The 22,831-nt window shown below is 32.6% G+C and overlaps 5 protein-coding genes and 1 non-coding gene across 8 annotated transcripts; 3 read left to right on the top strand and 3 right to left on the bottom strand.

The window, feature by feature from the left end:
- The first annotated feature begins 499 nt into the window (after positions 1-499).
- Positions 500-5,012, top strand: AT5G40340 (Tudor/PWWP/MBT superfamily protein). Of its 2 annotated transcripts, NM_001344321.1 has the most exons (3): positions 546-1,033; positions 1,201-4,189; positions 4,828-5,012. In NM_001344321.1, exons 2-3 carry the CDS (start codon positions 1,213-1,215, stop codon positions 4,857-4,859), a joined length of 3,009 nt encoding a protein of 1,002 aa, NP_001331897.1. In that variant the 5' UTR covers positions 546-1,033; positions 1,201-1,212; the 3' UTR covers positions 4,860-5,012. The 2 variants fall into 2 exon arrangements, with proteins under 2 accessions (NP_198850.1, NP_001331897.1); NM_123398.3 differs by lacking the exon at positions 4,828-5,012 and having other exon boundaries at positions 500-1,033; positions 1,201-4,496.
- A 1,219-nt stretch (positions 5,013-6,231) lies between these two features.
- On the bottom strand, positions 6,232-8,168 carry MYB23 (myb domain protein 23). Its single transcript, NM_123397.3, has 3 exons — positions 7,912-8,168; positions 7,653-7,782; positions 6,232-6,821 (listed from the first exon to the last, which is right to left on the bottom strand). Exons 1-3 carry the CDS (start codon positions 8,042-8,044, stop codon positions 6,425-6,427), a joined length of 660 nt encoding a protein of 219 aa, NP_198849.1. The 5' UTR covers positions 8,045-8,168; the 3' UTR covers positions 6,232-6,424.
- A 4,168-nt stretch (positions 8,169-12,336) lies between these two features.
- On the bottom strand, positions 12,337-14,185 carry AT5G40320 (Cysteine/Histidine-rich C1 domain family protein). Its single transcript, NM_123396.2, has one exon. The coding sequence runs from the start codon at positions 14,134-14,136 to the stop codon at positions 12,352-12,354; it is 1,785 nt and encodes a 594-aa protein (NP_198848.1). The 5' UTR covers positions 14,137-14,185; the 3' UTR covers positions 12,337-12,351.
- A 1,689-nt stretch (positions 14,186-15,874) lies between these two features.
- AT5G40316 lies at positions 15,875-16,597 on the top strand. Its single transcript, NR_144283.1, has one exon. It is a non-coding gene; the product is annotated as an other RNA (non-coding RNA).
- A 37-nt stretch (positions 16,598-16,634) lies between these two features.
- On the bottom strand, positions 16,635-16,646 carry AT5G40315 (uncharacterized protein; the record flags this gene model as incomplete). Its single annotated transcript, NM_001349604.1, has 1 exon — positions 16,635-16,646. A coding segment is annotated over one exon (12 nt), but the record flags the coding sequence as incomplete, so codon positions are not given.
- A 3,075-nt stretch (positions 16,647-19,721) lies between these two features.
- Positions 19,722-22,814, top strand: AT5G40310 (Exonuclease family protein; the record flags this gene model as incomplete). 2 transcript variants are annotated; one of them, NM_001344320.1, is made up of 6 exons in its annotated part: positions 19,722-19,844; positions 20,091-20,242; positions 20,326-20,456; positions 20,669-21,096; positions 21,527-21,607; positions 22,381-22,814. In NM_001344320.1, the coding sequence occupies 6 exons, from the start codon at positions 19,804-19,806 to the stop codon at positions 22,619-22,621; spliced, it is 1,074 nt and encodes a 357-aa protein (NP_001330756.1). In that variant the 3' UTR covers positions 22,622-22,814. The 2 variants fall into 2 exon arrangements, with proteins under 2 accessions (NP_001330756.1, NP_198847.1); NM_123395.2 differs by lacking the exon at positions 19,722-19,844 and having other exon boundaries at positions 20,077-20,242; positions 22,381-22,732.
- Between the last annotated feature and the right edge of the window lie 17 nt (positions 22,815-22,831).

The following is a 22,831-nucleotide window of genomic DNA, read 5'->3' as shown; positions in this document are numbered from 1 at the left end:
TAAAATCTAAACATTTATCTTTTTTTAATAAAACTCAAACCGATAAATAATTTTGTTTTAGTAACAAATTAGATTTTATAAGTAAATTAATTTTTTTATTATTATTAAATGTCAAATTTTAATTGAATAAAATAAAAAAAGTGAATATAAGGGTTCAACTCAAATATTTTTCAATTCAATATATATAACCAAGATTTTCGTTACCACTCCACTTAAGTAATGCAGTGAATGAAAAAGAAAAAATAATCAGTGTCTAAAATCAAAATACCGTTGGTCAGTTGAATAATGAAAAAGAAAAGATCTTTGATTTTCCTTTTACTTGGTAGATTCCTACTCTTTAGGATTGAGGTTTTAATAAAAGACTTTAATCAACAAGCACTAAATTTAAGATACTGGTGTTGTGTAATAATAAGTTTGGGCCGAGCAAAAAAAGAAAAGGACTGGGCCGAGAAACGGCAAATATTTGTGTCGTTTCAAATACCAAATTCAAAATCTCCATTCTTTTATTACTCTGCTTATTAGCCGTCTAAGCATATTACAGCTGTCAATCATCGAAAGCATGTGACGCGTCTCTCTTATTTCATCCCACTCGCGTTCATATACACGTGTTATCTACTCTCTATCCGATTTCCGCCACGTAAGAATCTAGACACTGATGTTCTTATACACATAGCGAGTAAGCTGTATTTTACACTCTCGTAGCTAGTCAGTTTATTGTGATAGCGACACGGCTGATTTAGGGAAATAAATTAAAAACGTTGTCTTATTCCTGGGGCAAAAAAAAGCAGATAAGTAAGCAAAAAAAAAAACTCATTAATTACGAAAGTACCCTTAAATTTCTCCGAAAGGAAATTTTTGCGCCGCGTTTCATCTTCTCTCAAATCAAAATCCAGAGAGAAAAAAAAGAGAGGATTTTTCTCATGAGATTCTGAGAGTGTCTTTGTTCTTCTTACAAAGAAGTGTTTTTTCTTGAAGATTCTTCGGTCGCTGTTCGAAAAGTTGTTGTTTCGTTTCTCTCGGAGCTCAAAATCAGGTAAAAAATTTGTTACTTTATATTTTCGTTTTTCTAGGTTTTTCGTAAGAGTTAACCTAATTTCAAAATTTGTTTTTTTGGGAGATATTGTTGGGTTTGTGTGTAAATAGTTAGGTTGATTTTTTTTTCTGATTTGTTTGTCGTTTTGTGATTTTTTTTTTCTACAGTCGGGAAGAAAAATGGAAATTGAAGTTGTTTTGGGAATCGGAGAAGATGCGGGACCTAAGCCTTGTTCTGCAGAGATTGAATCAGCTGAGAAAACCCTAAAAGATGATGGTGTTGTTCAAGAGAACGGTGTTAGGGTTTCCGACAACGGTGAGAAAAAGTCTGATGTTGTTGTTGATGTTGACGAGAAAAATGAGAAGAATTTGAACGAATCTGGAGTTATTGAAGATTGTGTTATGAATGGAGTTTCTTCCTTGCTCAAATTGAAGGAAGATGTGGAAGAAGAAGAAGAAGAAGAAGAAGAAGAAGAAGAGGAAGAAGAAGATGGCGAAGATGAAGAAGAAGAAGAAGAAGAAGAAGAAGAAGAAGAAGAAGAAGAGCATGGATACTGTGTAGGAGATTTTGTGTGGGGAAAAATTAAGAATCATCCATGGTGGCCAGGTCAGATTTATGATCCATCAGATGCTTCAGATTTGGCTTTGAAGATAAAGCAAAAAGGGAAATTGCTTGTGGCGTGTTTCGGAGACGGGACATTTGCTTGGTGCGGTGCGTCGCAGTTGAAACCGTTTGCAGAGAGTTTCAAAGAGTGTTCGAAAGTGAGTAATTCGCGGAGTTTTCTAGGTGCAGTGGAAGAGGCGGTTGAAGAAATTGGTAGACATATTGAGCGTGTATTGGTATGTGATTGTGCTGAGGAGAAGAAGCATGAGTTTGATAGTCCTTTAGTTAACAATGCTGGGATTAAAGAAGGTGTTTTGGTGCGTGATGTGAGACGGGAAATGATTTCGTCGTTGTTGATTGGTAAACATGGAGAGATTCTTAAAGATGTTAAGAGTTTTGCAGAGACTGTTAGTTTTAGTGGCTTGCTTGAGCTGGAGATATTGAAAAGGAAGGTATCTGCGTTTTATCGGTCTAATAGAGGATATGGTTTGACTGAGTATCATGAACCTCAATCAGTTCCAGGACTTGAAGACAAGAACAATGATGATGATGATGATGATGAAGAAAAGAATGTTAATGATGGGTTACAATGGCGTGCTAAACGGTCTAGAGTAGAAGAAGTAGCAGCTTTGGATCATGAAGAGTCGTCGTCTCTTCAGAGATCGTTAGAGAAGTGTTCTGGTTTTCCTGATCATAGGCTTCCCCACAGAAGGAAGGAGAAAAGCATTACTGAAATAATTGAGAAGGAGTCAGCTGCTAAGGTTAGGTTTGAGACAGAACCTGCGGATGGAGATGTAAAGTCAAATGTTAAGTCGGGTAGGAAGAAAACAAAACGCCATGATGAAGTTAATGGTGATCTTGAAAATGTAACTACTACTGCACTGTGGAGGAGAAGAAAGAGTGAAGTAGCTACAATTGAAGACGGTGGTAACAAGCAAGTGGTAGAAAGTAGCAAAGGCAAAACTTCGAGGAAGAAGAAGAAAATGGATGTGGATGATGGCGATGATGATGGGAGTGGAGACAAAGAAGAGTCTGAGGAAAAAGAGATTTCAGATCTGGAAATAAATATCGATTCAACTTCATTAGCTTCGCTGCGGAAAAAGGTAAGGTTTGATGATTCAGTCGTTGAAAGGAGTACTGAAAATGGCGAGACCGCTACACAAACATCAAAGAGAGAGAGGAAGAAGAGCAAGTATCTCTCGCCTGATTTCTTGTCAGATTTTTCACGGAAAGGAAGAAAAAAGAGTACAATCGAATCTGAATCTTCGAAAGTTTCAAGTCAGAGCCAAGTAGACGAGCGAGTGACTGATGCTAGTGATAGCCTCATGGAAGTGGAAGAAGATACGTTGGATAAACCTTGTGAACCATCATCTGATAATGGATTAGGTCAAGAAGAACTGTCTAGGGAACTTAGTAATGCCGTCGACTTTCTGAGGTTGGGAGCTACACCAAAGGAAATGCAGGATCTAATTCGTGTAGCTGCTCTTGGCACACAATATCCAAAAGACAGTAGCTCAAGAGACATGGTAAGAGAATTCATGACCATCTATAGAAGCTTCACATATCATGATGGAGCCAATCACAAGTTCTTAGGGAGCTATGATAGTTCGGATAAAGAAAAGGAAGAACTGAGTGAGATGGGTAAGCCTGTAACTAAGGGGAAAGAGAAGAAAGATAAGAAGGGTAAAGCAAAGCAGAAAGCAGAGGAGATAGAGGTAACTGGTAAAGAAGAGAATGAGACAGACAAGCATGGGAAAATGAAGAAAGAGCGAAAACGTAAGAAGTCTGAATCAAAGAAGGAAGGGGGTGAAGGAGAAGAAACCCAGAAAGAGGCTAATGAGTCAACAAAGAAAGAGAGAAAACGTAAGAAGTCTGAATCAAAGAAGCAATCAGATGGAGAAGAAGAAACTCAGAAAGAGCCAAGTGAGTCAACTAAAAAAGAGAGAAAACGTAAGAATCCTGAATCAAAGAAGAAGGCAGAAGCAGTTGAAGAAGAAGAAACCCGGAAAGAGTCTGTTGAATCAACCAAGAAAGAGAGAAAACGGAAGAAGCCTAAACACGACGAAGAAGAAGTCCCGAATGAGACTGAGAAACCCGAGAAGAAGAAGAAAAAGAAGAGAGAGGGAAAGTCTAAAAAGAAAGAAACTGAGACGGAATTTTCAGGAGCTGAGCTATATGTTACATTTGGTCCTGGTTCAAGTTTGCCTAAAAAGGAAGATCTGATTGAAATATATGAAAAATTTGGAGCTTTGGACAAAGAGAGAACTGATACGGTCGACAACAACTTCTCTGCCCATGTGGCTTTCTTGGATGTAGCTGATGGAGAAAAAGCCTTTGAATCCTCACTAGAGAAATGTCCGTTTACTTCTAATTCGACGGTGAAATTCAGACTCAAGTATCCAAATGAGAGAACAGAGGAGAAGAAAACTGAAGCTGAAGTTGCAGAGACGACAATGGAGGTGGAATATCTGAAGAAAAAGCTGGATGAGATGAAATTGTTACTTGATGGATGCGAAGGAGGAATGACTGAAGAAGTGAAAGTGAAACTTGAAGGTGAGATGGTAAATTTGTTGGAGAAAGTGATAGAGATGAGATCTTCTTAGGATTATGATTTTATGTTTTTATTTTGTTGGTTGAGAACTTTCAGGACAGGTTTTAGGATATTTATGGTTTCTGCAAAACATAACAAAAGTATTTTGAGAGGTTAATGTCTTGGTGATACTATGATCTTGTCGTAGGGTAGACAGAATTAGATCGATGTTCTATGTTTTTGTGTAGACTTTTTTAAAGTTTACCAACTTTGATACTAAACCCATTAGTGGGCTTTTGGTTTATCACTCTCTTGAAAGCCCACTAATTTTATTATATTACAAACAAAATTTTCAAAATCCTTTCGACGAGTATTGAATGTTTGATGAAGCCATACAAAGAGGGAGGTTGGAGATTTTTATTAGAAAGGGAGTCTCGTCGAGACTGAATCATTTACGTAATGCTAATTAGTGATCCAACAACATAAATGTTCTAAGACAATGAACAAATTCAACCATTTGATTGATCACAAAAAATGTATCCAGATAATGTATAAGAGTTAATTAAGATATTTGGCCAATTTCAAATTCAATTATCAAATTCAGAACATTAGGCTTAATCATGTTTGCTTGTTCATGTTTGCTTGTTCGTTTTTGCGTTAGTTCTCGGAGAAGCTGTAGACTTCTATCTTTGAGGTTTTGTGGACGGACCTTGAATAATCATGCTCGTGGCAACTAGGATGAGGATTCCAATACTTCGGTACTGCGGCAACAACGCAAATTTCCGAGCTTCGCGGACTCGGAATCGGTGTTTCTCCTCCTAACTTGGCCTTGATCACTCATCGGCGATCCTTTGCAATTAGAGTTGTAATGTTGTTCTTTAATTTTCTGTAAATTGTTTTGTTCTGCTTCTACTTTTCCTTGTAATTCTGTCAAAAACAAAAATGGTATAAAATTTCACCTTTTACCAAAATTAAAAAAAAATAAAAAATAAAAAATTCAGAAGATTAATTTATGTGCAGTAAAATACATACATAAGAAAAAATAACGGGACAATATATCTACTATTTTTTAGTTTATCACATCTATGATAATAATAAAATTATGAAACAATTAAAATGCCTAAATATGAATAAAATATAAAATTATTTAGTAAATAAATGACATAAAATGATAAATTCTTACAAAATAAATGTGAGATGATTATATTGCTCCTCAATTCATAAATAAAAGATGAGAATTCAAGATATCCATTGCTGTCACGAAATCTACCAAGTCACGTTAACGTGATTGGTTTTAATTTTAAGACATAAATACGTTTTAATGATTTGGTTTACTTTTTTGTTGGAACAATTTATTTAAGTCAACCAGAAAAAATAATCTCTAACAGTCTTGGCTTCTTCAACTAACTTTCAAATTCCAACGTACGAGGTCTGGTCTTATCTAAAGTATGAATATGTATGATAGATTAATCGTCATTGATTTCAGAACTCTAACATTAGTCAATGTAATTAATGTATAATTAAGAGACACAAAGAGCCTAACCTGACAAGACCTCATTCATTTTATAAAAATCTTACAAGCGGGTGATACGTAGAATCAAGGCTTGTAACAGCTGGATTATCTCGGTTGACCATATTTGTTGACTTAAAATGAAAAAATTTCCGACCTTATGCAAGCGAAGATTATATTTTACTCTCCTTTTATCATTTTAGATTTTCTCACATATTAAAACTATACCATTTATTTATAAATGTTCGAGTATAAATCATTATTAGAAAGATGCCAAACTAAATGATACAGTATAAATTAGATATTGGTAGTCTGTATTTTCCACTACACTAAAAGTTAGGATTGACCTTTTTTTTGGAGAATCCAGAATTAGATATAGAAACCAAGAGTTAGTTTTCACAGCTGAAAATGCACTAGTTATCACTTTAATTTGATTAAGTTGTTCTTTTCTGTACAAAATACGGAAAATCTTATGTGAACGCCAATGTACGAATGAAGTAGAAGTATAAACACTTAACTTGTAAACTAATAGGATATTTAAGTTGGTTACATTAGGGACATAACCAAATAACTTTCTAGTATAAGATTTTTTTATCAACTGATCATCCTTACTTTTACAAAAGAAAGTACAAAAGCTACAAGCAAATATTCGGAAAAAAATTTAATTGTATTCATATTATTATTATTGTTCATTATAATCTATTATTCGATAATTAATTACTTTTTAGAAGCTAATCATCAAAGATATTCAAAGGCAATACCCATTAGTAAAATCCATCATAGTGAGTGAACTAAGCTCGAAGTCGTCTTCAAGAACCCAAAAGGTATCGAACAGATTTGGAACCGTAGCTGCAACTTCTACGTCAGTTGGTGTTGCGTGGACTAGTTTGGATTTTGGTTTGAGTTTGGATTCGTCAACTAAAGTGTCGAACCTTAGAGTTGAATTTTTTCCACCGGAGATCTCTTGATGAGAGGAGGACGTTGTGGTTATAAGGGCCATAGACGGTGGAGACTCTACACCGCATGCGGCTTTGACGGCAGTTGAATGATCTCCGAGACCAAGTTTCTTGCTGAGATGTGTGTTCCAGTAATTCTTTACTTGGTTGTCTGTTCTTCCCGGAACTCTTTTCGCTATCAACGACCATCTAAATATTAAAAGAATTTACGATGTTAGATTAATATTTTTATTTGTGGTCTCTTAATCTTCAATTATAATAAATAAATATTGTATTATACACTATATGGATTTTCGAATGTGCTATAAATATGTGGCAAACTTTTGAAACAAGAAATCTTGTAAAACGGAGTTAATGCTTATGCATGGACCTATATAGAGCATGTGCGTAATACATGTAGCCAGATTATGTATGTTGTAGATGTTTATATGAGACATGTGTATATATATACAGATGATCCATAAATGAGTACAATTATGAATCATTGTTAGGTTCGAGAAAGCATATTTTTTGAATAGAAACCTAGCTATACAAATTAATGGCCGAAAAAACAAAGGACAGATCTAAGATTTTTGATTCAAATTTACGATCCGTTTCTTACTACTATTTTTGAATAACCATTATTTGCTTTGTGGACGTTTGTAAATAGTAGCTTAATAAAATACACTTATTTTATGAATAAATGAATATAATATATCAGTTAAATATAAGTAATCTATATCACAACTAAACAATTTAGAGATGTTTCAACCAAAAATAAATAAATAATAATAAACAATTTAGAGATTACCGTGAACTAAGGATCGAACAACAAAACATATATTATAAATATATAAATTATGGATTAGATATATGTGATATATAGCTAGCAAGCTGTACACATATAAACAATTTAAAGATTCACGTGAATGCAGCACCGAACAACAAAACACATGATCTAACATATATAATACTATTAGAATTGTATAAAAGAAAATTAAGCAAATATATATCTTTGAATATATGGAGAAAAAAAAGAACCTGTTGCCGAGGAGCTTGTGGAGTCTGATGATGAGATCTTCTTCTTGGTCAGTAAAATTGCCTCTGTTAACATTAGGGCTTAAGTAGTTCATCCATCTCAACCTACAGCTTTTCCCACATCTCTTGAGCCCTAATTATCATCAAAAGTTTCAATCTTTAGTACTAATTTTTATTTCTTAGGACAAGAAAGAGAGAAGTAAGAGCAAGTATACCAGAAGAAATAAGAGAGTACTATAATAGAAAGAGAGAGTATAAATACCAGTTTTCTTGGCGATGCGGTTCCAGTGGCCCTGGCCATGAGTTCGGACATAATCCATGAGGATCTTGTCTTCTTCCACTGTCCATAAACCTTTCTTGTATTCATGTTCTTTTCCATCTCTTGTCATTCTCATTCTTCTTCACTTTTCTTGATCCCGAGGAGAGAGAGAGAGAGAGAGAGAGAGAGAGAGAGAGAGAGAGAGAGAGAGAGAGAGAGAGAGAGAGAGAGAGAGAGAGAGAGAAAGTGGCTGAGTCGGTGATGATTAGTCGAGCCTGACTCTATATATATATATGATTCGTGTGACGTATATATTGTTTTGTTTACATGTATATGTGCGTATATATATATACGTAAGGACATGTTTGTTTTGTTTGCTGTTGTCTCTCCAAAAAGTCCGTATATGGTAAAGTCAATCCCTACATTCTTTTACCAATAAGTCAACCTAACGAAATTGATTTAACCATTTAAACGGGTGTAGATATAGACAACATGTTCTTCTTACTAATATATGAGAGAATTCATCAAATAAAATAAAGTATAGTATTAGTTAGTTGTGGCAAAGTAAAAATATGTTTTTATCAAAAAAGGAGATAGAGGATTTGAAGAGTTTGTTCTCAAATTGATTAATAGATGGATTTAGTAGGGAAACTATATAAAGAACTGGAAGGGCTTGTTGACTCTCTATCTTGTTGGTTTTGGTTGAACAATACTAAAAATATGTGATCCGAATAAACTCAATATTCCTCAACTATTAGTTGAAAACGGTGTACTATGTTTCTTCTATTGTATATTTTCTTATAAGAAAGATTTGGAAACGCTTTGCCTAAAAATTAAAAATCTAAAATTTAGTTGAGATTTAAGAGCAAAAACGTCCACGTAAAATTGTGGTGTGTGTTAACACCCGTTAGAAAAATATTTTATTGATCTAACGAAATAATTTACTTCATATTCCGAGTTTCAAATTTCTTGCTCGTTATAATTTACCAAAAGTTATAAATTAAATTAAATTTGTATTATATTTTTTTGTAACACTATATATCTATATCTGTTTCCTTACTTTTTTACACCTGTTTTACATATGTTATACTCAAGCCTCACATTTTGTTTTTCATTTTAAAAATGTATTGATAGTAAATATGTTTTGAAAGAAAAATCTGGGATTTATTTATAACCAAATTTATCCATATCTAATAAAGTATGTAAAAACTGTAACAAGATATGTCTAGGTAGACATGTGTATCCCAACTAACAAGTTAAGTAGAAGTGAAAATTGAAAAAAAGGAAGGTAATTACTATTGGACACAATAATATTCCCTTGGGATAGACAGTAGGCAGTTTTTACTTTTTATATTAATACCAAACATAGAAGATCCTCTGGCTCATCCAGCTAAGATATGTCAATATGTCATGTGTGTATATGTTCATATGAGTATTATTTTTTGGATCGGATCCCAATGGAGGGAGTTGAAGTCGATATATATAGTATGAAACAGGAAAATACAACTTTGACAACAAAAAATATAATATACGAATATAGTCTGTATATAATAGTTTTGTTCAGGAAATAGGAATACACAACTTTGACAAAAAAAAACAAAAACAAAAGAGTTTAACATGTAAAATTTGCTTTAAGAATAGTTACTATTCTCCAAACAATGTTATCAGTTATAAGTTATAACTAAACTATAGAATTAAACATCTTTGATACAAAAACATAAGTATCCGTGATACCAAACTCTAGACAGTAATGTAATATGATAATCACTACACTAAATATATTATGTCGGGCATATGAATTATGTACGTCTATAGATTATAGCTTCCACTTGATTTAGCCTACTTTTATTAGTTTTATGGATAATTAATGATATAGGACCTATAGATCCTTTTAATTCCAAAACTTACTTTCAGATCAACCCAACTAGTTGATGTTGATCATCTAATCTATTAATTAACTACACTAACATTCGTATTTCATACATTGTATTCGTAAAGTCCTATAGACTAAAAAATAAGCTAAGCAATCTTAATTCTCTACTAGGTTTTGACATTGCATGGGATAAAATTTTCAATAAACATAAATTACTATATTAAGAAATGGTATCATAAATATGATATTATATAATCATAAAGGATCTTCCTAAAATATTTCATGAGAGAAATTTCTCCAAAATAGGCATAATCTTAAAGTATATATCCAAGAACAACTATACCCTTTTATAATCTTTATTTTGTTATTTACTAAAATATAATTTCCTTTCTTAAATGCATTTGTCAAATGATACTTTAGTTATATATTATTAGAAAAAGAAAAAAAAAATAGAAATTAACCATTAAATTGTGTAATTAAACTGTTTTTGCTTCTTACATTTCATCTCATTGCATTCATTTATTATTTTAAATTTCTGTATAGAGCTATTCACATTTAGATTTTCCATCAATAATTTATAAGGTTTGTTATAAATCTCCCATAAATCATTATAAACATCTTGTGAAAAAGAATTTAAATGTACCCATTTTTGTTGTATTTTAGTCTTGTGTGGATCCAAATAATAAACTATACCAATATTCTTTTTTTTTCCCGTTTGAACAACAAACTATACTAATATTCTAAAACCAATAAACTAAACCGAAAAGAAACGTGAAATCACCAGTGGAGTGCATGGTAGTTAAAGGGCCTTATGGTATGAGAGTCCTACCAAGATTATTGTGTGCATTTTAGACTAACATTGTAGTGAGTAACAACTTTTTTTTTTTTTTGTAAATGAAAACATCATACTTTGTAAGTGAGTGACTGTAATACCTAATTTATTAAAAATAGTTGTTCATGTGAAGATGTTTTAAAATATCAATTTGACTAGCACATCATCAGTTTCACTTATCTTCTTATTTTCTTTAAATCACTTAGAGAAAGATTCAACAGTTGATCTCCTTAAGATATAGTAATTTAAGGATAAGTTACCAACTATATATATGAAGTGATTTTTGTGTCATATAAGTGCCAAAAGTTTTTTTATAAAGAAATCTCTTTGTGATCAACATGGATAGTTAATTAAAAGTATTTTGAACTTCCAAATAAGATCAAAAGCGTTTGTAGTTTTTTCTATGCACTCTCGATTTTCTTTTCTTTTCTTCTTTTTCTTTTCTTTGATTTTAAAGTCGGGGCAAATTTTAATGGACCTCATATAATCTCACAAAACAAAGTCCATGAGACAGCTTAAAGCTTCAAGTGAACTTTGTTTGTGCTAATAAGCTTGGTAGGTATTTTGGGAGATGTTATACAAGAAAAGAAGGCATCAATATACCATTAGCACAGTCAAACTCAGAACACGCTATTGTCTGTCTAACCAAGCCGTTGGCAATCGACATGTTTTATTTTCATTCACACATTGATTTTAATTGGAATTTATTTTCTGTAAATGGTCACGTGCAATTTTTTATACATTCAATAATTAATTAATTTATGAATTTATTGTGTACTCCAAATAAAGAGGAGGTTTCCTAATCATTGATGTGTCGATCACAAGTGGGTAGGCTGTAAATAGAAATACACTAACGAAAGGTCCATGACTCGTGACCCCTCAAATTTTTATTGTTACATTTCGTTTTTATCTTTAATATTTCAACACGGATAATCTGATGCGAAAAGTTCACATCAAATCAATTTCTATCATTTCTATAAATAATGTTTTTAATTTTGACATTTTAAACTTCTAACTAAAATTGGATGAAAAAAAAAAAAATTAATATTTTCATGGCTGTTTAATTAAAAATATCTACTTACTTAAAATGCTGAAAACTCTACTGGAGGCTTTGATTTTTTTCGTTAAATAACTGTGTGGTAGCAATTTGTAAATTATAAGGCTATAGCTTTTACAGAATATGAAATTATTTTATTTTTACCATTGCATTCCGTTTTAAACGGAATGAGAACTTTGACTACCTTTGTAATGAGGTATGTTGCTAGATACACTTTGTCAGTGTTATTCTTTAACTCATTCATTTAATTACCACATATTCTTACCGCTATTTACAATGGGAAGTTTCCAAAAATACTATTTAGAAGAAAAAAATCACGGACAAAAAACTTGTTTGATTTTTCTTCAAATACATATTACATAGGCATGAGTTTAAAATGTTTGATATTAAGATATTTACATCGCAATTAGATTTCAATGAGTCTATTTTTTCTTCACCATTTAATTTATCTTCCTTAAGCAGTACTTCTTCTTCTTTTTTAGCATAATATTACATCAATATCAATTGGTTTATAATCAATCATAAGCTACATCATATTTGGTGTATTTTGTGGACTAATAATTGTTTAAAATGTTATAAGACTTATTTGTAAACATTTTATAACATGCGTTAAGACTCTTATAAACCAACTGATATTGATGTAATTATGTTAAAAAAAGATGGATCATAGTCTAATATAATTCAATCTCTTATACTACCGTACACGAGAGTTTCTCCTTTCCATAAACATAAAAGAGAACAAACATAACTAATATCATAGTCTACACTTACTGCAACAAAAGGTCCCTTGCAACGAAAGCCACATTTGTAGCATCCTGGTCGGTTTATACCATTCAAAGCCACTTCCCATTTCTTTTTATTGAACTCAAAATGTAGTCGAGGCTTCACATACCTGAAATCTCCAAGTACACACTCGATATGAATAGTCGGACCAGAACTTTCACAAGTGTAGAATATTATATTTTGATCCATTTCTTTCTCACATATCTCGCACCAATAACTACCGGCCATGTCCTTGTCTCCATCGTAGCATAGTTTAAGAGGATGTCTATCATATTTGTACCTTACCGTAGGTGGTAAAGTAGCACACTCGAAATCCAAAACATAATCACAATCCATACAAGTTAGAACATAATCTGACTCTTCCTTGCAAGTCTCACATACCTTGCTATCTAGTGAAGTCTGGAACAGAGGATGCGGGTGACACTCGTAGAAAAATGGTTCGGATATGGAACCGCATCGTACGTCTAATTTGATATTGCAACATTCATACCTGAAACCACTACAGAGTCGGCGACAAGCAGTGCATAAAAATACTCCACGAAGCATCGGAAAGTCCATGACTATGTTGTCATCGGGGTATAGAGTAAGCTGATGATTGTGTAGTACATGTCGCTTCTTTCGAGGAAGATTAGCACATGTCTCGTGGAGAATGAAATCATCACATTGCATACAACTGTAGAATGTGTTAGCGTAGACAGGACGGACGCATGCTCTGCATCGAATATTTTCATCATGGCGATTAGTAAGACCATCTTCAAGCCTTAGATCATGTTCTCGATGACTAAAGTGATTGATTACTCCATCACTCACAACTCTAAACGGTTCTTCACATTCTTCGATATCTTCTGGCTCGTCCTCAAGTTCTAATCCATCCCACACATCCCTCCTCGTGGCACATCTAGAATGAACTGCATAATCCGGACAAATCGAGCAAGAATATGCTCCATATCTCCCATCCATTCTTCTTCTACAAACTCCGCATTTCCAATCTCCAGAACCAAGAAAATAAGTTCGAGAAATTCGATGTTCATGGCGTATGATGCTAATGACGCGTGGTAAGTAGATACAATCTTCATGGATCATAAAATCACATTGAGCACAAATGTAAGGAGATCGATCGGATTCAAGACCACATGCATTACAAGTGAAGCGTATGAGCCTTGGCATGAGAGTGAGTGTATGTTCATGACCTTTCCGGAAGTAAACAACTAGTGAAAGCGGGTTTCGAGCACAAAAAAGATCCAAACTGAAGTCACATATTGAACAATGATAAACTAATTTTCCAACCTTTTCTCCACATAGACGACATTTGTCATCTTCAGCTTCTTGTGGTAAGCCATGTGTTAGGAGCATGAGAGGGTGTCTCTGGTGAGAAGGATGGTTAATCTCTGGTGATGATTCAGCACATTCTTTGTGGACGGTGAGCCCGCAAGTATTGCAGTTATAGCCATGGAGACCGTTTTCTCGAAGTTCGGGGCATCCGTCGCATTGACCAGTGCTGCTATAGTGGTTGTATACAGGATGTTCGTGAAATGGAAGCATCAGAGAAGTTCCCATGATCTGGTCAAACACCATGGATGGGGTTAATGATCCATCATCATCATCATCATCATCATAGGAATATGCTTGATTTGCTTCATTTGTAGGTGATGATACGTCAGAGAGCTCCTCAACTAGGACCATTTTTGTGAACTCGACGAACTAATTCTTGTTGGTTGTTTTTGTTGTCGTTGGATATATCAATTGAGAAAGAAAAAAAATGGAAGAAGGAGAAAAATATAGCCGTTAAGGAATTAATATTTTATATGAACCTTTTCGTTTTTTGAGACTGTGTAGATTCGAATATTTGGGTTACAGTATTTTCAGAACTGCGAAAAAATTGGTATTGTGCTCGTAATTTATTAATTAATTCTTTTTGGGAAGATAGCTAGGAAAATACACACTTCGACAAATAGTGATAAAGTAAATGATTTAAAATCTAAAACTATTCAAGTAATAATTATTAAAAAAAAAACTACTATTGAAGTATCCATATACGAAAAAAAAAAAAACTAGACTTTATATTTTTGAATTGTACGTATTATATATAGGGGTGTCAAAATGGATCAAAATTTATGGGTCAACTCAACTTTACTTAACCCCTGAACACTAATGAGTTAAATTTTTTGACTCAAATGAGTTGATGGGTCAAATGAATTATTGGATCAATTGGTTTGATGAATAAAATGAGTTGAGTTATAATGGTTAATGTTTTCAATGGTTTACCCAATTAACCTATCAAGTTTTGTAAAATTGAATTAAACCAACTAAAATCTTTAAACCAATGCCAATTTAAGTTTAACCAACACATCTAAACCAATCTAATAAAATCAATATTTTTCCAAATTTCTTAAATATACAAGCGATGAATTGAGAAAAAGTAAACTCGTAATTTTTCCACCAAAAAACATAAACCCGTGATTTTCCCGCCAAAAACGTAAATCCTTGATTTTTCCGCAAAAAACGTAAACCCGTGATGTTCCCGCCAAAAATGAAAACCATGATTTTTCCGTCAAAAACGAAAACCCGTGATTTTCCCGCCAAAAATGAAAACCCGTGATTTTCCCGCCAAAAACGAAAACCTGTGATTTTCCCGCCAAAAACGAAAAACATGTAATTTTCCAGCCAAAAACAAAAACCCGTTATTTTCTCGCCAAAAACGTAAACCCGTGATTTTCCCGCCAAAAACGAAAAACATGTAATTTTCCAGTCAAAAACGAAAACCCGTGATTTTTCCGCCAAAAACGAAAACCCGTGATTTTCCCGCCAAAAACGTAAACCCGTGATTTTCCCGCTAAAAACGAAAACCCGTGATTTTTCTGCCAAAAACGAAAACCTGTGATTTTCCCGCCAAAAACGTAAACCCGTGATTTTCTCGCTAAAAACGTAAACCCGTAATTTTTCCGCCAAAAACGTAAATCCGTAAACGGTAGAATCTGTAAATATTCTAAGTTTGATGATAATGAATTAATAATTATTAATAATGATAATTTTTATTATTGTTTTATAATAATAATTAATTAAATTATTATTTAAATGGGTTAACCCATTTAACAACTCAACCTATCAAATTAAATGAGTTATGGGTTGACCCAACCCATTTAACAAAATGAGTTGGATTAACCCATAACTCATTTAACCCTAAACTCATTTGATTATGAGTTGAGTTGAGTTGGGTTACCTATTTTGACACCCCTAATTATATATAACAACTTTATCTTTAAATATCCATATATTTCTTAGATGATATTTTTGTGCTCAAACGTTAGTAAGTTACTAACATACATCATCTGGTAACAACGATTGTATATGGCACCGACGTTGGATAAAATCAAGGGAAATTTGTAAGTATAACCTAAAAAAATTTAGTAATTTGGAAACTAACACTTCAAAAACCATAAGGTGATATTATGTATATTATATGTAATAAATACAATTATACCATCTTCTTCTTCTTTCTTCTGCATGAACATCTTCTCTCTTCTTTCTTTTTTTCTTCCACTACCACCACAACCACCACTACCTTTAAAGCCATTGTCGCCGGAAAATCGTATCCGAAGCCACCACCGCCGAAAAATCGTCACCGGAGCCATCATCACCGGAAAATCGTCACCGAAGCCATCGTCACCATTGTACTATTCTATTTTGCTGCTAGATTTTTGAAAATTGAAACTTGAGATGATTTCATTTCGTTTAATGATTTTTGTTTGAGTTCCATGTATAGTATCTTAAGGTTTAGTTTTCTTAGATCAATATATATTTGTACTTATCTTTTCGTTACCGGCACCGCCATTGTCGTCACCATCGCCACTGACACCGCCATTGTTGCCGTCACCATCACCACCAGCACCGCCACTGTTGTCGTCACCATCGCCACCGGCACCGCCACTGTTGTCTCACTATCGTCACCGGCACCGCCACTGTTATCATCACTATTACCATCGGCACCGCCACTGTTGTCGTCACCATCACCATCGGTACTGTCATTGTTACTATTACCATCATCGCCATCTTCGCCACCATCACGCTAGCCAACACTTTTGTCTTTTTATGAATGTCCATTAACCGAAAAGAGTGTGAAAGATCACGTCACTTTTCTTCTCTTTTCACGAGCGTATTCTCATATTTTAACAAGGAGTTACTTGACTTTTCATCCCTTTCTACTGTTATTTACTTAGTTTTACATATTAAAGTGTTATATTCTTAAATAGATTATCAAACATGATCATTTCTGCAAATCACCCAAAAATCAATGTTTGGAAAAGACCTCAAGTTTTTGAACTCGAGATTTTTTTTTATTACATAAGGGATTTAACCAGTAGATATGTGTAAGTGTAACTGCCTAATATCATGTTAGGAAATCCCAAGAATCCACTATAAATCATGCGTAACAAACTTTATTCTTACAAAATAATTAATGGTGGTCTAGTGGATGACTGATTCATTTTGAATAAAAGATCAGAATTTAAGTCTTCTCATTACGATTTCAATTATGGATAACTATGATTATTTTCTTATCTCTTAACTAGGATGCCAAACCATCCCTTGTACCAAAGAATGAAAAAAGGTAAACCCAGTTTACCCGAATCAGAATGTTACCATTTTACCTACTGTTGTTAAATACTCCTTCTATGTTTATGAATATTTGTAGTTTTAAGGTTTTTGCACACAAATTAAGAAAACATACAAATCTTATTTAATTTATCTTTTTTTTATAAAAAACATCATTATTATAACTAATTCAACCAATTCAAAAATATGATGTAAAATATAATTGGTTAAAAACTATTAAATATATTTAATGTTTACATAGAAAAGTGAACACAATACTTATATTAAAAAAAATAGAAATTTTTTAAACCACACTTAACTAGAAACAAAAAAAATAATTAAAAATCAAAGTTTTTTTTAAAAAAAATTTTCTAGACGGTCACAACTTAAAAGCTTCATGGTTTTATTGGGTCAAAGAGGCATCATTTTAGCTTTTTCTAACGTTTTCCAAAAGTTTCAATCTCTTTTTTTTTTTTTTTTTCTATTTGCAATTTGCAATTTTCCTTTTTATTTTTCAGAGACGAAATAATTAGAGAGGACAATCCCATGATGTCGTCATGATATTCCCTAAGTACATTTACTTTTAATAGTGGTATAGAAGATTTGACTGTTCAATGATGTCTTTATGTTAGTCTTATGAATCTCGGTGTGAAACGTAAATATATATTCCATATGATTCAATTACACAGTAAAATAACTTTCAAATTAATTTAGCATCTCCTTTTATTCTAATAAATATTTAACATTGAACACTGTCATTCGGAATTATTCATACACGTCAATCAGAAAAGTGTTAGTGGAGACCGTCCCAAATTATCTTTCTTATAAGATTTGAAATGATTCAGAATCATAAAGCGAAGTCATTTCGGTTAAGTGAGGTTTTGTTTTGGTAGGATGAGTCTAATTATGAAACAAAAAGATTTGTCCACAAGATTTTTATGCTAACAAAGAAATATAATGTGCTCTCTAAAATATTTATCTACCATTTATTGGCGCAAGGAGTTGTAGCTTCTAGATGTGAAAGCTTGCGTACCGATTTTTAAACTATTTAAGAAGCTAAATGAAATTAATTTAGTTACTGTAAGAAATAAAATTTTCACACATATATGTTTACTAAAATAAAAATGATCTTTTATATTTTTTTTTTCTTTTTGCCTGAGAGCAATTGTCAGTAATTTCTAATATATTATAATTGTGTTCAAAGTTTTTGTTTGACCATAGAAATAGAAAATTTATGAGTGCATATACTTGGTGTTATACCACAGTGGACCATATACATTCTCAAATTTTCATATAAATAATGTTCATAAATATATATTTCTCTTTTTAAAGGAATTTGTTACAAGATCTAGCATATTTTTGTAGCAGAAATACAAACAAAAAAACACATATAGAATAATTGACTTGGCCCCCACATACCGGTCAAAAGATAGTCTTTTGCTTGGATTTTGTAAGACTTAGAAAAAGTTAAACCCCAAGTGTATATCCTAGAAGAATGTTGAAACATTTCGAATGTTGAAACATTATAGATAACATTTGAGGTAGTACTCTGATTCATTATATGAATATGAATCTTAAATTACTATACGTAAATGATATAAAAATGAGTATGATCCAGAGATGAGAATAAAGCGTCCACGCTACTTAAATACAAGACTTGAAACACAAAATAAGATTATACCAACCATTATCTTCAGCATACATAGCTAGAGATAAGGGAATATGCATGAGCCATTAATAGTAAAATTGTAACGTTAGTTTCTTTTTCAGTGCTTAACAAATGAAAAGAGAAAAATTATCTTTTTTTTTTTTTGTCATCCGAAATTAATGATTGTATATATTTAGACAAATTTGAACAATGGTCATGCAAATTTTTTGGCATTCTCTTTTAACGATTATATTCTGAATTTTATAGGAGGCTGACCCAGGGCAGAGAGGTCTATAAACATCGGAAGATCATCTGATCCCAACAAATTTTAGTACAATCATTATAGTTGTATAAAAATAATAATATGGACTATATTTGACCCTAACACAAAACGAACAATAAACACCGAAATCATTTTCGCCACTCTACTAAACATATGTAAACCTTTTTTTTTCTATTACCATTATTGCAAACCATATCTCCCCTAAGAAATATATCCAAATTAATATTTTGCATTGCAAATTTCGGGTACTTCTATTTTATATTGATATGTATGGTATGATTTTAGATTTTCCATAGACGAAGATAAGAAGTTTTCTTATTTGAACTTATAGATTTTGTATCATGGAATGCAACACTTGAGTAAATTGAACCTGTCGACCTTTTTTATATGAAAAGTTTCATAAAACTAGCTACACCAACATGAGTATGTTTTTAGGTAGTTTTATAGAAATAGCTAAATAATCAATGTCCAACGAAGCTCAATAACGTACGATTCGAATTGTCTTCATATCCGAATCGTATATATATAACCATGAGACTAGAACCATACAGGAGAAAGGCATCGCCCTTTTTTTAAACCCTAAAAACCTCAAAATTGGTCTATGTTAGAATAGTTAGGGAATAATCTAACTTCGCCTTTATTTTTGTTTTCTGGTTCTTTTTTGCCTCATTTTTTGCCTATATAAGCACACATGCATTCTCATATATTCTCAAATCAAGACACACAGATCAACATTTAAAAAAAAAACAAAAAAAAACAAAGAAGATTAAACCTGTTTAATCAAATTCTCCTGATTAACGCAACATATTTGAGGTTGCTGTTATTTACTATGGACTACAGATTGTTAATGGATTCCTCAGAAACCCTAAGGTATTTATCTATATTAGAGTAAAATCTTGTGTTTCTTTGATATAATTGTACCACCATTGGTGTACGCATTTTTTCTATTACCACCGACATCTAATGATATCGAATATGTATGCATAAAACTCTTTCAAACATGAACAATACGTAATCTTAACTAGGTAAATTTGTAATTTACTAATCTAGTGCGAAACCGTATCTAAAATATATATAAAGTATAAATTATTATTAAAAACATATGGATACATGCAGGAACAAGTGTGGAGGGTGTTATAGGCAATTCAACAAGAAGGAGCACTTGGTGGAACACATGAGGATCTCTTATCATTCGGTTCATGAACCTACTTGTGGTATTTGCAACAAACATTGCCGATCTTTTGACTCCCTCCGTGAACATCTCATTGGTATATATATCTCTAACCTAGTTCATAACTTGTCTTTAATATTTCACTTTTCCTCATTTCATTTTGGGTCATATCGTACATAGGGCCATTGCCGAAACAAGAATGTAAGAACATTTTCAGCATTCGCGGCTGCAGATTCTGTCTTACGATCCTCGAAAGCCCCAACGCTCGTAGAATCCATCAAGAGAGATGCCAGCTCTCAAACGTCACTTCTGTATATATCATCTTCACATATATGAAATAACCATCGTATACATGTCATAATTATTTCTTCTTCAATGTATATTTAATCTTGCATTTAAACATTACTAAAATATATATATTAAAATTTAAAATACTAAAAACGACCTTATTTAAAAAATCATTAGTATTAAACGTAAATGCATATAGATAATATATAATCTAATATTTTTACTGATATTTTAGGGATTAATGATTCGTATGGCGGCCTTAGGCCTAAGAAACAACTCAACAATTGACTACACTTCTTCGAGGTCACCTCGAGTGGTGGCACTCTCATGCAAGATGGTTGGAGGAGGCAGTGACGGATCGCTTGACCTATGCGCAAGAGTTTGCATTACGGATGAGAGCGAAAATGTTGTGTTCCACACGTATGTGAAGCCAACGATACCCGTAACGAATTATAGGTATGAGATGACAGGGATTCGACCTGAAAATCTAAGGGACGCAATGCGATTAAAGCACGCACAGAGAAAGGTTCAAGAGTTTCTTTGTAATGGAGAACCAATGTGGAAGATTCGTCCAAGAAATGGGAAAGCAAGGATTCTCGTTGGACATGGACTTGATAACCATCTTGACTCTCTTCAACTTGAATATTCTTCCTCTATGATAAGGTAAATAAATACTTTTACTAGAAACACTAATTTCTTAAGTTATATAATGTTTGGTTTTTAGTCTATAATCTATGGTCATAAATAAAAGTGAAAAAAAAAATATGTGATAAGAAAGATATTGACCGTTTTAACTCTTTATCAAAAGAAATAAAAGATACTGACCATTTTCAACTTTAGTATCATTAATCCTTTCGTGTAAGAACCCTATCGATATACTATTAAATACACTATGGATATTGACCGTTTAGTTTTTAAACTAAATACACTATTTTTTGCTGAACTGAATTTCATATAGATGATAAAAAGAAATTGTAAACCAAGACGATTTTTTTTTTTGTTTTTGTTTTCCTAACCGCTGATTTATATACAATTCATATGTATATAGTGGGAATTTTACAATTATATCAATTATTTTTGTTGTTGTTAATAGAGATACTGCGGAATACCCTCCATTGATGAAATCAAGCAAGCTAAGCAACTCTCTCAAGTACTTAACCCAAGCCTATCTCGGGTAATGTTTTTTTTTTTTTACATTTCCATAGTATACAAACTGACATTGTCATATTGGATATCATAAATTATTGAAAATCTATTGATCAGACTTTAAAATGTTCCATGATAATTTAAAAAATATTCAACTTGAAAACAAAATAGTTCATCTACTAAACCATGCATATACTTTTCAAAAAAAGAAAACAAATCTTGTGTGATATTCGGACGCAACAACTATAAGCTAGTAAAGAAGGTATCCGATTTTTGACATGATTAAAAGTTATTAATCACCGTATAAAGTACGACATGCGTATTAGCTTAAAAAGTTTCTTAAGAATTCGAATAAAATCAACCGATGATAATCCTAAGAATATCTCGTCCATATCAAAGTTCGATTTGTCTGTCTCTACTCTCTACCTCATATTTTATATTATTGTGATTCATAACCAAAAGTTCGTATGTCTTATTTTGTTCCCCTCCTACCTATAAGGTTTTCCAAAAATACTTTCATACACAAATTGCAATTTTAATTTTTCTAAGAAATACAAATCTTTAACTGGGATTAATATGAAAAATAGTCGAATCTTTCAAACTAAAGAAATATACTTTTTAGTTTACGTTAGTGTCAATGATTTCGTTTTTAGAGCTAGGTTGAGTTTAACAGGTTTGTTTTAGATTAGAGTTTAGAATTCATCAGTTATATTTTAAAATAGTACTTTAACTAAAACAATCTAGAATAATTGCGGTTCTTGTAGTAATTTACTAATTTTCAACTTCCTTGGCTTTGTAAAGTTATGATATTCATGTGGGAATACAAGATCCTTACGAGGACTGTGTCGCGACAATGAGGCTATACACGAGAATGCGATATCAGAAACACAGGGCCGAGGCCTATCCGCTGGCCTCGGACACGCAGAACCACAATAACTTTGCGGCGTGGAGGCAGAATGAACTAGAGAGGATGTCTCCAGAGGAGTTGCTCGACCTTTCACGTTCAGACTATTACTGCTGGTGCTTGGACTCGGTTGCTTGAAAAAGAAAGTTATACTGATGGTGCTTGATCATCTCCGAAAAATAAGATGCATGCGAGGATATATTTAGTAAAGTATAATTGAAAATCGAATAAACATTATCTTTATTAGTGATTGTGGTGGTAATTTGGCATTCTTGTATCATCTATGTTACATGTAATTGTAACTCATGCATGGTTATGTACTTCATACGCGTCTGTGTAAGTGTAAAA

This window comes from Arabidopsis thaliana, chromosome 5, assembly GCF_000001735.4.
Source record: "Arabidopsis thaliana chromosome 5, partial sequence".
NCBI classification, from domain to species: domain Eukaryota; kingdom Viridiplantae; phylum Streptophyta; class Magnoliopsida; order Brassicales; family Brassicaceae; genus Arabidopsis; species Arabidopsis thaliana.
The sequence above is the reverse complement of the archived record's forward strand: the minus strand, read 5'-3'. Positions and strand labels throughout refer to the sequence as shown.